Below are 15,097 nucleotides of genomic sequence, written 5' to 3'. Positions count from 1 at the left end.
CTTATATTGATTGTTTGAGCTATAATGAGTGGGTAAACTGTAGTACTTATAGAAAATTAGACGGAACGTATCTAATCAAAGCAAGGATTCCATGGCAACTACTAAGATGTGCAATCATGGTTTCTTTGTATCAAGAACAAACGCATGAACAAAGGATAATTATATGAGACAATGCTTTGTTTACCCAAATTATTATGCCAACACTACTATAAGGGCCTACGAGTATATTTTGGTGGATTCTTAAGGAAGATTAAATGTGGTCATAAAAAAACAAAAGCGGTCAATTTTCTATTAGTAAACCAGATTACTAACTAATAACATAGCAATCTATGCGTTGGAAGAAGCCACTATACAAGTTATTGATTTAGTTCAGAACTTCTTGAACATTTAAAACTTTTTTTTTTAAAAAAAAGATGCTTACTTCACAAAATCACTATTAAATATGGGGTTTTCCCAAATAATCGCAGACTAAATTAGCAAATTTGTTATGAGAAGGTTAGTTTTGTTGCAAAACTTTTTTTCATATAACCGATTTTTATGTGATGGTAGAGTGGAAAATTAGTTTATAGGCAACACTGGAAAATTAGTTTAATAGGCAAAAATGAAAAATATTCCTTTTACTTGTAGAAGCATTACGCATTGTTTGGTTGACTGTAAAAATCATAAGAAGTACAATTTCCTAGAGAGTGGATTGTATGCTTGACAAAAACATTGGAAGTCACCTCCTTAGGAAGTTCCATCACTTTTGATGAAATGGAGGAAATTATTTACCTAGGTCCTTGTAGGCGAGTGAAATTTCCCATATTCAACCAAACAAGATTTTCCACTTTATGAAAAATAGTCGTACTCAGTGGCTGATCTAGCACCATGGCACCGGGGGCACCCACTTGGTTCCAAGTTTAAGTCTTTTAAGAGCCTATTTTTTATATTTAACAATTCAAATAATCTTTTTTTTATTATATTGGACACACTTAGAAATTTTGCTAGATTTGCCTTTATGTATAGTCTTATACTATGTATTGTATGATTAAGTGAACAAAACATTCAACTATTATAGTCTTATCCTCTACCAACAAAACATTCATTGCGGAGGCAGCAAAGTCTTCATCAAGGTATCCTCCTAACCAAGACAAGATTCAAAATCTACAAAAGAAGGCGACAACTTACTCGTTATTGTTTTTCAATATATCCCCCCCTCCGGACAAATAACACACATCATCAAAGATTCAAAGACATCAAATTAGTGCTACAATCTTGATAAATGAAGTATGAGACATATGTACGAAGAAGCAAACAAAACAACTAAGTTAAATAGCTAATCTAGATTATCTAGTTGATTCTTTTTTCCATATAAACAGTTGTAGTAATTCTACATATATCCTATTCCGCCTATTACGATAAACAATACGTTACGAGTTCTCCTAGTACGGATCGTCTCCCAACTTTTTTTTTTCTTCTTAGTTCTTAGTTCTTAGTTCTTAGTTCTTAGTTCTTAGTTCTTACCTTCAATAAAAAAGTCTCACCCTTTAGGCCTCTACCAAAAAAAAAAAGTCATTAAGCATTTAAGCTCAACAACATTTCTCCCATTCCCATCACACTGTTCTTTATTCGATACAATCGAAGCAAAAAAAGAACCTCTTTATATCCAAACTCTTATTCTTACACTCCAACACCATTTTCAACACCTCTTCAATTTTTTGCTTCTTTCTCTCTCCAACTCTTCAATGGCTGCCTCTTCTCAAGCAATCTTCCATGGCTCCTTACACAACACCCTTTCTCACTCTTCTTCTCCTAAATCTGAAACTTTAAGCTCCTTCAATCTTCTTCCTCAAAAACTCCGCAACCTCCAAACAACTCACACCCGCCGCATTTGTCGCCGCACCTCCGCATCCATCTCCGCTAAGAGGGCTGCTCACCTTGAACTTCTTCCTGTTTCCCCTGATGACGATACCCAGGTCACCAATTTTAGTTATTCATATCATATACTTCATTTTTTTGATTTTTCTCTCTTTATCACATTGTGTTATAACTGTTATCTCTTGTAATGTAGGGAATTGGCACTGTTTTGTTATGTTTTACTATATTTTACTTTAAATATTTGTACTTTGTTGTTGGGTTTTGGTGGTTGTGTATAATGTGGCAAAATTTGCCTTTTTTTTTGTGGATAGGTCAGTTTCATCTGGGTGGGAAATTTTTAATTTTAGTAAAGATTATGAACATTTCTGTATTTCTGATCTCTAAAGTGTTGTTGATAAGTGCGATGTTAAATGTTTTGTTGGAACAATTTTAGAAAAATCAAGAACATTTGACAAAAGAGTTAAAATATTATAAAAGAGAAACTAATTAGATGTTCTTCAAGTGTAAAGAAAAATCTAGACGATGTTAGATGATAACACTTGGAGTAAGACAGAAGAAGAATCTAGAAGTTTGGAGAAAAGAACTCAATTGGACATGAGCATTTGTTGTAAGTGGTGAAATCCAAAATAAGAGAGAGACATGAGCTCTCATCAAACATACACCCGCAAAAATTAGTAAGGGTGAGACATGAGCTCACCATAAGAAAAATAATGAGAGAGTTGTGAGACATTAACTCACAAAATATTGAGTGTCAATTGTTAAGGTGAGGAACAAGTGTCCCACCAAAATATTGTTTTACAATTGTGAGATATAATCAATTTTTTGTAATCAATAAAATTATAATGTTATATATTTGGGTCTGTTGCAATTCCGCATGCGCTAAAAATTCTATCATGTTTAGCATTACATTTACATCCCAGTCTTATGTATAACATATACTTATTCGTTATGGTTTAAATGAAACATAGGGGATTGATACGTTGTTTTAGGAGAGGAGAGAGATAGATAGAAAGAAAAAGAGGGACGCATGTGATGAGGAGAGATAATGAGAAGTTAATACCAAAAAGTAAAGTTTCATTTATATTAGAATGGCCTGAAATGATATGGGTTTCATTTATTTCAGAATAGAGGAAGTATTATTCTTAGTGTTTTTTGTTTAATTTTAAGCAAAAAGCTGTATGACATGTGGGTATTGGTAAATTATTGGGTTTAGTGCTAACCAAAGGCTTGCAGATTTGGACCCCAAACCGACACAGGTGAACAAGTAGAGTATACTAGGGCGCTTGAGAGAACCATGTGAAAGGATTGCAGCAAGCAATTGTGTTAATGGAGATTTTCTAAATTTTGGATTTAGCTAATGGTTAATATTTGCTTGAGCTTTCAGGAAGAGGAGCAAATTGACTACCTAACTGGTATTCATCATCTTGGGGAAGCAGCCACTGGAGTGTGGTCCAAACCAATTGTAGGGCGCAAAACAAAAATTGTTTGCACCATTGGTCCGTCCACTGATTCACGTGAAATGATATGGAAGCTTGCTGAAGCTGGGATGAATGTAGCTCGGCTAAATATGTCCCATGGAGACCACACATCTCATAAGAAAGTCATCGACTTGGTTAAAGAATATAATGCTCAGTCAAAGGACAATGTCATCGCTATCATGCTCGATACAAAGGTGCGCATAGCTTCACATATATTGGCTACAAATATGAACTTTATGGTTGTGTCTTGGTTTATTGTTTTCTTCTTACTGATTTCATTTTGACGAAGTTATGTAGTTGTCGGAACTTGTTACAAATGTTACATTCTACTTATTGTGGATTGCAATACAAGTGTAACCTGCATGGCTGCATCTCTCCTTATAATTTCATGTAAGGAATGTGATCTCGTATGGCATACTTGATGCTGCCTGTTGGTAAAAGTGACAATGGAGTCACCATGTATTGGGTTTTTGTGAAAGATAAACTGGATTAAATCCCTTGACACTAACCTGGCCCATGGGTATACTTGACAAACTAGTGCTACATAATTGTGTGTGTGCGCTAAGTAGTTGTGTCGACCTGTTTAAATGAGAAATGATAAATAATCAGCCATTGATCACTTTTCCATGTTTAATTTTGTTGTGTTAATTGAGGTATTCGGTATTCCCGTGCTTTTAGTGTATTGAAGATTTCAACTGCCGTTTTAAATTTGCCAACTCTATACTTTTTCACTGTGCTGAAATGCTGATATTCTTTTTATCAGTTGATAGGTTCAAATGCTTAGAAGAAACCTAAACCTCAATGTTTGCTCATTTTCAGTCCAATATGCGTTATCTTGTCTTGTAAGTCTAACTTTTGTCGGCTTTATCTGGTGATATCATGTCCATATATTTCAGATCTTTAATTCATAGCTAGAGGTTGCTGAAGTGTAACTCAGCGCTCAGCCCTCACCCCTTCCAGAGATAGACTGAAGCAATCTTAGTTAGAGTCTCACATTCGTTTACCTGCTTTTTAAATTTCCTTATCATTTCATATCTTCTTTTACTGGAATTAGTAAACAAGTATGATTTACATGCCCAAGGAGGAGACTGCACTTCAAATAGCTATATTAATGGTGTTGTTGTCTAGAATACTAGTACGCATAGTCAAAATACTGACATATGGGAGACTGGATGTGTAAATTTTCAATTGATGTGTTGATGAGTGATTATGCTGATGTTTGGTTTCTTGCTTCCAGGGACCTGAGGTCAGGAGTGGTGATCTACCACAACCGATCAACTTAAAAAGTGGTCAAGAATTCACTTTCACAATCCAAAGAGGAGTGGGCACAGCAGACTGTGTTAGTGTCAATTATGATGATTTTGTGAATGATGTAGAAGTTGATGATATGCTCCTTGTTGATGGTACCAACTCAATTCATGCCGTTTCCTAGTAATTAGTTGTTCATACAGAAACTTCAAAATTTAAAATTATGATATGGTCTAATTATATTGATAGTGGGTACGTATGAGCTCTGAACTATTTACTCCTCTCAGGTCTTGATGATTTTGTCACTAGTTGGATAACCAACATATATATTATCACAAATTCACAATTCTGATACATGAGGTTTCTTGTCTTCATTGTAGTGTATTTAGAGGGTGTATGGTAGCACATCATCCATTTGTTTACAGGATACTGGAACGCATTTCCTCCTTAGAATGAAACAAAGGGGTAGAGCATGATAAAATCTACATGTATTGTGGCTACATGTGCATAGTGCATACCGCTTTGTGAGTGCCTGTTCAATTCATCTGAATTATTGTGAACTGATTTATTTTTACTGATTGAAACTTTGCTTATGTAACTAAATTTATTTTTACTAGATTAAAACTTATTTTTGCTGATTCTCTATTGTCTTCCATTATATAATCAACTGAGTTTTACTGATTAAAATTTATCAGCTTGTAACATTATTTAAGGTGAACAGATTATGGCCTTTTTCAGGGTCAGGAACCATTTGGTTTAGCATAAATTTTGGGAGTTTTAATTATGTCTCCTTGCTTCTAAAGGGGATAAGGAAAGCTATGGTATGTCAAGGATTTTAGGTCCAAGTAAAGTCTATATGTTACTAATCAAGATTCAAGGTCTTATGGTGTAGTCTAAGTATGGATCATTTGATCTCAATTTTGAAGACTATATTTCCACTTTATGTCTCCGTTTTCTAATTAATTACCCTGATGTATGTTTGATGTCATAAGTGTGTAAAGAATATCGATTAAATGATATTGGTATGATATATTTTTTACCATATGTTTTGACTCTATTTAAATGAATCAAATCATTGTTAATACTTCTATTCTGTTGATTAGGTGGTATGATGTCATTCCTGGTGAAGTCAAAGACTGAAGATTCTGTGAAGTGTGAAGTTGTTGACGGTGGAGAGCTCAAGTCTAGGCGACACCTTAATGTCAGGGGAAAGAGTGCTACATTGCCATCCATTACTGGTTGGTGACGTGATTCTACTTCTACTATTCTGCTATATAGACCATATTTTCCATATTTGTTACACATTGTATGTGCTTGAGCCTCATAGCATTGGAACTCTGTATTTTTTTTTGATGAAGCAACTTCCATTTGTGCATGCTGCAGAGAAGGACTGGGACGACATTAAGTTTGGAGTAGATAATGGAGTTGATTTCTATGCTGTCTCATTTGTCAAAGATGCAGCTGTTGTTCATGAATTGAAGAACTATCTTAAAAGTAAATGTTTTTGTTGAGTATTATCAGATTGTGGATATTGTCCTTTAGTTGCTAACTAATAATTTTATTATTTGGTTCCTAGGTTGCGGTGCTGATATCCATGTCACAGTAAAAATTGAGAGTGCAGACTCAATACCAAATTTGCATTCTATCATTACTGCTGCTGATGGGGTGAGCATTCAGTTATTGGTCCTTAGTAAAGTATCTGGAAGGCAGAAATAACAAAACCTTTTCAGGGTATATAAGGTTGCGATTTGCTGACCAAGATCATGTTGTTAATTATGATAATGTGGTACACTTTCCTCAAAATATGATTTTATAATGGCTTAAAAACTTTCCTGCACTTGGTTAATGTGAAGCAGCAAGCTGCAGATCCATATTAGATTAATGTTCAATTGACGGCTATATATCATAATAGGGGTAAGGTTGAGTATATCTGACTCTCCTATCCTACCAAGGAGTCCCTCTAGAGGCGTAATGTTAAAACGTTGATCCACCAACTGCGAAAGCATCAGTTGCTGAATTTGAGGCTATTATGTCTTCTATTTGTTCATCAGGATAAAAAGATGTGTAGACTTCGGTTCCCAGTACATTACTGCACATGATTGGATAGTAATGGCTAAAATATAATTTTGAGGACCATCTATTGGGATGATGGAAATAGTAAAGAACAGACAATGCTTATAAATTGTGGGTGGTGGAGGATTGACCCGACTAGACACTTCATAGTTCGTACTGTTTAGTTGTTTGTGCTGCTTTGAAATGCTAGGTTACCTAACAATTCTCTGTATTTATGTTAAAGGCTATGGTTGCAAGAGGAGATCTAGGTGCAGAGCTTCCCATAGAGGAGGTTCCTCTTCTACAGGTAGTTTTTGGACATTTAATGTGTAAATTCCTTTTTAAGGCTGGGGCAACCAAGCTACTGGGTGGGAATGACCTTTGTTTTGCTAAATGCAGGAAGAGATAATACGCTTGTGCCGCAGCATGGGGAAAGCAGTGATTGTAGCAACAAACATGCTAGAAAGCATGATTCTTCACCCAACACCAACACGAGCTGAGGTGTCTGATATTGCCATTGCTGTTAGAGAAGGTGCTGATTCTGTTATGCTTTCTGGAGAAACTGCTCATGGGAAGTATGTATTTGGTTTTTGATACCTATCTTCTGACTAATTGCAGTAGAAAGTTTCATTTTCCACTCGTTAACTTTCCAGAAGCTCTAACTTTGATTGAACTCATTAAGAATGATCCTCATGCAATTTTTCTCCAGATTTCCCCTTAAAGCTGTCAGGGTCATGCACACTGTTTCATTGAGAACTGAAGCAACCTTAGGTGGTGCTGGTGCTCAAGCATCACTGGGCCTTGGTCAAGTCTTCAAGGTTTTTGAACTAAGCCGATGCATTTTCGTTTACTTTTTGTCTTATCTTGAATTGTCTAAGTATATTTAGGTGCATCATCTGAGTGTGTCGTATGGTCCTTGCAGAACCATATGAGTGAGATGTTTGCATTCCATGCTACCATGATGTCTAATACTCTCGGGACTTCGATTGTAGTCTTCACCAGATCTGGGTTTATGGCCATCCTGCTTAGCCATTATCGGCCTTCTGGAACAATATTTGCATTCACAAATGAGTAAGTATTTTGGTACCGATCAAAATTATCTGGGAATATTGACAAAGTTACATATATTGCAGATGGAAGTTTCAGGTAGGGATATTGACTATTTCTTGTTTGAGTGATGCATGGAATACCTAAATGAGCAGTTATATTGTAATGCTTCTATGTTGGTTTATACTTTATTATTATGCTACTGATTACCAGAAAATCATTTACCTTTCAGGCTTTCACCATTCAATTTCTCTGTGAAACACCTCGTATTCTAATGACTTTCTTTGTCACAAAAGAGCATAAAGGAGGTCTATGTTTTTTATACTTCCTCTGTTCTAAACTAAATAAAATGTAGGGGGGAAGGCATGGGGATTTAGGAGAGGTTAGAGATAGAGAGAAATAAATAGAGAGACCCATGTGATGAAGACTGAAGAGAGAGATAGAGAGCAGTAAATGCCAAATAAAGTAATGTTTCATTATTTTGAAACGGCCTAAACTAGTAAGTGTTTCGTATTTGTAGAATGGAGGACATATAAGATTTGTTCCAGCTCAGAAATGTTGTAGCTTTTGCTCACTGTTACCTAGAAATGAAGGTTTTGGATTATTTCAGATTCTTTTCCACGCCTATATGCTTCTGTTATTTTTTTCTGTAAAGTTTGAACATAATCCTGATCAACTAATTTTACGTACTTACTTATCTTGCCTGTGATTGGAGCCTCTTATTTTTACTTGTACTGCATGAATTTTGTACAGAATGACATGGTAACTACGTCTTTCCATTACATTTTACAGTAAAAGGGTGCAACAAAGGCTTGCATTGTACCAAGGCGTATGTCCCCTACATATTAATTTCTCCGATGATGCTGAGGAAACATTCTCAAAGGCTTTAACTCTTCTACAAGTAAGTAAATTCCTTGCTACTATCTAGGCATGCTGTCAATGGTCGACATGTCTGATTTTTTGTGGTCTATCTTCAATTCTTCATACTCGGATCCATTTGTAAGAGAGACAAAGACGTGTCTGTCAAACTTCTGATAGTCTTCCATCCCTTGACCTATCAAAAATTTCCATTTTATTGAATCTCTATATGGCTAAATTATGGGCCACATTTTAATTTTAGTCCATCAGTTAACTCACTAGATTAAGATAAAATTTCAACTCATCTGTATTACTATAATGATACCTTTGACCAAAAACTAGCTTATGGAATGGATTTAATCTTACATAGAAATTAAAAAAGGATAGTTATGGTATTTTACCTCAATTCTGTAAAGAAACCCACACTCATCAAATATAGGGATGAAGGAATATTACTTGCTGAAATATATGCTGTACTGTGGTTGTGTGGGAAAGGTCCCACAACATGATTGTTCCATTACTATACTTCGATTCGGAACTACAAATGGTTTAACCAAAGCAACCTTTACCTCATTCATTGGAAAAACTATCATCCACATTTTCTGAGTGCAGCATCCTGTTCCTATGCCCTTTAATTTTCTCCTCACGAAGAATATATGTCCAACATGAGTATAGGACAACTTTTTGAGGCTTTGCTATTGCGTAGTTGACATTGTGACATACACATATTGATTTTCATTGAAAGACTAAACAAATCTTATCTAGGCTAAGTAACTGATGTTTTTGACATGTTTGTTTCACCTGTACAAAATCTTGTTTGCCCTGCATTTTGTGTTTTTGACATATTTCTTAGATAATTCCGATCTATATTACTTGCGTATTGCTAATATAGAAACATCTATTTACAGAAGCAAGGAATGGTGAAGGAAGGGGATGAGATTGCTATTGTTCAAAGTGGAAAGCAGCCTATATGGCGATCCCCTTCAACCCACAATATTCAGGTTAGGAAAGTTTAGACATAAGCAGAGAGGACACATCAAACAATCGTGCTTTTAAACGTGCACAAAGGGGCAGAAAAATGAAAGATATGAAGTTCTCGAGCTGGCAACATCCGTTATGTGGCACAGCTTTGTGACACATGCACCGGAAATAATCATTGTGCTTTCTGTTGTAACTGCTGTTGTTTGAGATGTATGCACCGCAGGCATATCCTAGGTAGGGTTTAGTGTTTAGTTTGCCTCATGTCATGGAATAGCTAATTTAGGTCTTGGTTGTGTTTTGTGACCATACTTTTAACTGCATTCTTTCACTATATGTTTGAAGTAAAGAGCAAAGTTTTTTGCACTTTGTTTATTATAGCTGTTAATGATATGGAGCCTTCATAATTATTTAAATTGATATGAAATTACAACTTCAATCGTTACACTTGAAAATTTTGCTTGCTTACTCAGCTTTAACCACAAAAAAGTGTGAATTAAATTCAGATAGCCCATATTTGATCATTAATGTAATTTTATACTCGACGAAAGAATAATGTTCTACTATATGGGTTCCGTTCCTTTGGATTGAGAGAATCTGAACTGAAAACTAAAAATAAGTTCAAAAAAACGCCATAATCCTACACCATCTAAATGAACTGCAGTTGTGAACTTAATTCTTCGGTAAAACAAACAATACAATAGCTAGCCAGGTTTTCAAGTAGATATTGTATTCACAAAAGGACTACAAATTGAAGAACTATATCCACACACACTTACAATCACAATGAACAAAGGTCGAAGATACATATTGATCATTACACACAATATCAAAGTCCCACTAACGCCATTTTTGTTGGGGGGACATTAATAGTTTAATAACATATCTTAGTGAAAATTCAACAGACTAACACGGTAACACCACCTAAGTACTAAGACTAATATTCAACTATCTTAATTGGGGATCAACCTACCAACACACCTATAGAGCAATGAATCCATTGAACGTTGTTCAATGTCTCAAATCACATGTTTAGAGAAATAACCATCCCCTGTAAACCTGTTAACTATCTCATCCAATGGGCATCTCTGACTGGTCGAGATCAGAACTTCTAAGCAAAGCGATAAGACCACCGCCATGTACCCTTCCTTCAAGGGATTGTGAATTCAAAGATTGACCAGAATGAAACAAGGGCTCGTCGTCATCAGGCAAGACCATCTGCAAATCGAAACCATCCCAAACAGTTGATGTAGCTTCTGTGTTGATCTTATTAGTGCACTTGGAAAAGTTTCCAGAGGCAATCTCTTTCATCTTCAGGCCCACAGTACCATTGCCATGGACTCGCTTGTCTTGAATCTGTGCACTGTGAGCAGCGCAAAGACCAATTTTACCTCTGGCAAACTTATCACAAGGGCTATCGCCATCTTCATTGTATCCTGAACCTTGCAGGCCCCACAAGCAGCGCTTTCCTCCTCCATGTGCTTTGCAGAAATCAGTGCTTCCCTGCGCGCTCTTTTCACATCCTTCGTATTTACACCTCTTTCCTCCACCATGACGAACACAGAAATTTGTTCGTCCCCTTGCACTCTTAGTGCATCCAAGGACAGCACATCTCTTGCCACCGCCATGTGAAACACAATACAAGGTACCTCCATGGACACTCTTGGTGCAGACACCGCCACCCTGGAAAGTACATCGCTTCCCACCACCGTGTCCTTTACAGAAAGCTGTGCTTCCCTCAGCTCCCTTGTTGCATCCTAAAAAGGTGCACCTTTTCCCTCCACCATGAGCCTTGCAGAATTTTGTGCCCCCCTGAGCACCTTTAGTACATTCAGGAACATGGCAACGTCGACCACCTCCATGAGCAATGCAGAGACCAGCAAGGCCCTCTGCGCTCTTGGTGCAACTTTCAATCTTGCACCTCTTTCCACCACCATGACGAATGCAAAAGCCAGACTTCCCCCTCGCAGCGCGATTGCAACCTCCATCAAAACCACATCGCTTTCCACCTCCATGGGCAATGCAGAAATCAGTACGCCCTTCAGCACTTTTGGTGCATCCCAAGTGTTCACACCTTCGACCACCACCATGGGCCTTGCAGAATGCTGTCCTGCCTTCTGCTCCTTTCTGACAACCATCTCTCTGACACCTCCGTCCACCTCCATGCGAGATACAATGACCTGAAGCACCTCTAGCGCCTTTTTGGCAACCTGGAAACTGACAAGTCTTAACTGAGGTCTTGCGCTGCTGTTTCAAACAAGAAGTAGCAGCATCTATTTCAAGCAGTGGGGAAGAGATCGAGACAGCTGGGACATTTGTGACACCTGAACTTAGATTTGCATTTAACCTATCTATAAGGGGAACAATGGGTCCTCGTTTCCATTTTGAGGATGTTGATCCTTCGTCCACAAGTTGCTCGATTCCAGATGTAACATTCTGAACAAGTGATGAATTCAGGGTAATACTTGTCAGATCAGATTCCGTTGCTCCAGTAGACAAGCTTAACTCAAGGTCAACCTTTGCTCTCTCCTTGTCTTGCACTTCAAGGCTGCTACTAGAGTTTTTTGTGTCCTTACATACTCTCTTACAACCCAAATCAATGTTAAGGTCGAGACAGATATCAACTGGAGATTGATTTTCAACATGTATTCGAGAAATTGTGGCAGTCTCAGCAGCAGCGCACTTCGTCTTGCTACCTAAAGAACTACTTGAACTACCCAATTCAAGGGCCAGAGAGACTTCATGCTTTAAACTCAGACCTTCATCAGCAGCATTCCGTTTTCTTTTGCTAGCTCCTGCATCATACAGATAAGGTCCCACAGCCACAAAGTTCTGGGAATTTAGGCACAAGGAAGTATCTGCAGAGTGGTTCGAGTCCACTTCACTTTCCTTTGAATCGTTGCAAGTAATCAAGAAAGAATTCCACATGAAAGGCATGCGGATATCGTCCATCTTGTTTTATTTGAAAGAATATATTCATCTAACTAAAGTCTAAACATAAAATTTATAAGCCACTCCAACTAGTATAAACAAAGAAGGGATTATATTATGTGCAGAAACTGTCTGGACCTCCTCCACTAACAAAACCCGATGTATCCTTGCGGTCCATGATCAAGTCTTGAATGACAACAATCTCAACCAGCAAGAGATATTTCAGATTACATCAACAGAGACTCAGAGTACTCCAAATTGCATTCAGCATTCTGTCAACAAGGAAACCAACTAATTTTAAACACACAGGTATGAAGTACAATAAGAAAGGGACCAAACAGAAGAAACTGAAGCACAAACACAGAAAGTGCTTCGATTCAATGTTATAAGGTACAATGGTGGTGTAAGATAATTTCTTTTTTTTTTTTTTTGTGATCCTACGACTATGAAATGACAACTAATCATGCCCACTTAAGAACACCAAAAACACAGTTACTCAAAGCAATGAAATCCTTCAATCGAACCAAAATCATCCATAGTTAAGCACCTAAAAGCAAACTTCAGACAAGATTATACACATTAGTTTAACCAAGAGGTATGAATACTAGCTAGGTAAAGAAATGTAAGCAAGACAAAATCTGAAGGCCGTGTTCGTTTCGTACAAATTCCTCTTTGAAACTTCCAAATTTTTTCTCCATTGTATGGCTCTATTTCAAACAAAGGGATGGGGATCAAGTGGAGGAAGATAAGGACTGTGGTTTCATATTTGGCCTTCCTTACTCCTTAGGCTATGTTTGGTTGGAATGAAAATCCTTTTCACAAAAAGAAGTCATTTAATTTCATCTATAAACATGAAATTACATATATTTTGGTTTAAAGAAGTTTTCAATTATAAGAAAAAAAATTCCCATTTCCTCCTCTCTTCTTCCTTTCTTGTGCAAAGTTCCATAGCTATTTTTCCATCACAATATAACGTCCAATAAAATTAAATGTTTTCCTTCAAACCAAACACAACCGGAAAAGAATATCTTATCAACAGTCCACAAGATCCCTTATTATACATTTAAACATACTACTTTACTAGTTTACTAACTTCGTATGGATTTAGTTGTCACGTTACAAGTTCAATTTACGCAATTAAGACTTTGACATTGTTATTGTTATTGTTATACTCCCTCCGTTTCCTAAAGATCTTCCCACTTTCCGTTTAAGGGTGTTTCCAAAAGATCTTCCCACTTTTGCTTTATTCCTTATTTGGCAAAACAAATTTTCCTATTTACCCTTCATGTCACTATCATATGGTCCACCATTACATTATTAATTCAATTTTACTCCCTTTCTCTCTCCTACTTTAATCCCTTTTTATTTGTTTATTTATCTTAACCCCTTTCTCTCTCCTACTTTACTCACATCATGCCCCACACAATTTGATTTTCTTTGATATCTGTAGGAACACTAAGTGGGAAGATCTTTAGGAAACAGAGGGAGTATATCATACCACAAGTCTATCTTTGTGTACTACATACAATGACAATTACTTCATTGTCAATATTGAAGGAGTAGGTTTCTTGAAATAAATATATTCCCCCAATCAGACACAATCACTACATAAGCAAAAGTACTATTAAAAAACAGGAGTATTATAATCACTTAAGGTCCACAAAATTCAATCAAATTTTGCCATTAAACTTTACAAATTACAATAACCAAACCTTTAAAAAAACAAAAACAAATCTCTCGTAAAGAACAACATAAAAAACAATATAATAGAACTTAAGAATCAGAACAAAAAAAAAAATTCCAATCAAATATAAGTGAATTGATATGAAAAAAAGCTATAAATAAGAAATTTGAGTACCTAAATGAGTACCTAAATTGAGAAGAAAGATTTGAAAGATATACGAGAGAAAATAGGATAACAAAAATGGTATTTCGAATCAGAAGTTGCGATTTTTAAGCGGCGGAAGAAGATGATACGGAGAGAGATGAGGAGAAACGGTGAGAGTGATGAGAGTATTTTTGTTGGTTTTACAGAGGAAGAAGAAAAAAGAAGAGAGAAAAAAAAGCAGCTTAAGAATCTGGGGATGTATTGTGGTGGCTGTGTGTCGTGTAATCAGAGATATGAAGGGGGTTTTTTTTTTTTTTTTTTGACCGGTATGAAGGGGGCTTTTGTTTGGAAAAATTAAGGAATATCAAATATGTGTGGGGAACTACATAGGAATATATGATAGGAGTAGTACTACTGTACTAGTATATGCTAACATTTTTTTAAGGTTAAATTAGGCTCAATTCTCTGAATTATAGCGTAGCACGGGTGTATCAAATAGTTTCAATAAAGATTTATAGGCAGAATACGTGAAAGTGAGAATTTGGATGCAGTTTGTATCATAAATGAGATCGGTGCCCGTTATCGCTTATAAGTCGAATTCTAGATATTGGGCAGTCATAGAAGCATTTTCGTTTATTGTTGTTGAACTTCCAAGTAATTTGGACTACTGTGGACAATCAATGTCAATAGTGAACCCTATTGTTATCTAAATTGGTATTTGAATTCTTCTTGAAACTTGAAGTTGAAGCTAAACTCATTGTTGTTATGCAAATTTCAATCTTTTAGTATTTAGGGTTCTTTTGGGAAAACAAGGGATTTT

The 15,097-nt window shown here is 36.4% G+C and overlaps 2 protein-coding genes across 2 annotated transcripts; one reads left to right on the top strand and one right to left on the bottom strand.

The window, feature by feature from the left end:
* Positions 1-1,568: 1,568 nt before the first annotated feature.
* Positions 1,569-9,934, top strand: LOC104888326 (pyruvate kinase isozyme G, chloroplastic). Its single transcript, XM_010673261.3, has 12 exons — positions 1,569-1,955; positions 3,242-3,529; positions 4,573-4,738; positions 5,687-5,821; positions 5,967-6,077; positions 6,160-6,248; positions 6,880-6,942; positions 7,035-7,210; positions 7,345-7,453; positions 7,558-7,706; positions 8,475-8,583; positions 9,449-9,934. The coding sequence occupies exons 1-12, from the start codon at positions 1,725-1,727 to the stop codon at positions 9,554-9,556; spliced, it is 1,734 nt and encodes a 577-aa protein (XP_010671563.1). The 5' UTR covers positions 1,569-1,724; the 3' UTR covers positions 9,557-9,934.
* Positions 9,935-10,263: 329 nt separating this feature from the next.
* Positions 10,264-14,593, bottom strand: LOC104888325 (hypothetical protein). The gene is made up of 2 exons (XM_048640895.2): positions 14,320-14,593; positions 10,264-12,721 (listed from the first exon to the last, which is right to left on the bottom strand). Exon 2 carries the CDS (start codon positions 12,468-12,470, stop codon positions 10,590-10,592), a length of 1,881 nt encoding a protein of 626 aa, XP_048496852.1. The 5' UTR covers positions 12,471-12,721; positions 14,320-14,593; the 3' UTR covers positions 10,264-10,589.
* Between the last annotated feature and the right edge of the window lie 504 nt (positions 14,594-15,097).

This window comes from Beta vulgaris, chromosome 3, assembly GCF_026745355.1.
Source record: "Beta vulgaris subsp. vulgaris cultivar EL10 chromosome 3, EL10.2, whole genome shotgun sequence".
In the NCBI taxonomy this organism is placed as follows: domain Eukaryota; kingdom Viridiplantae; phylum Streptophyta; class Magnoliopsida; order Caryophyllales; family Amaranthaceae; genus Beta; species Beta vulgaris.
The sequence above is the reverse complement of the archived record's forward strand: the minus strand, read 5'-3'. Positions and strand labels throughout refer to the sequence as shown.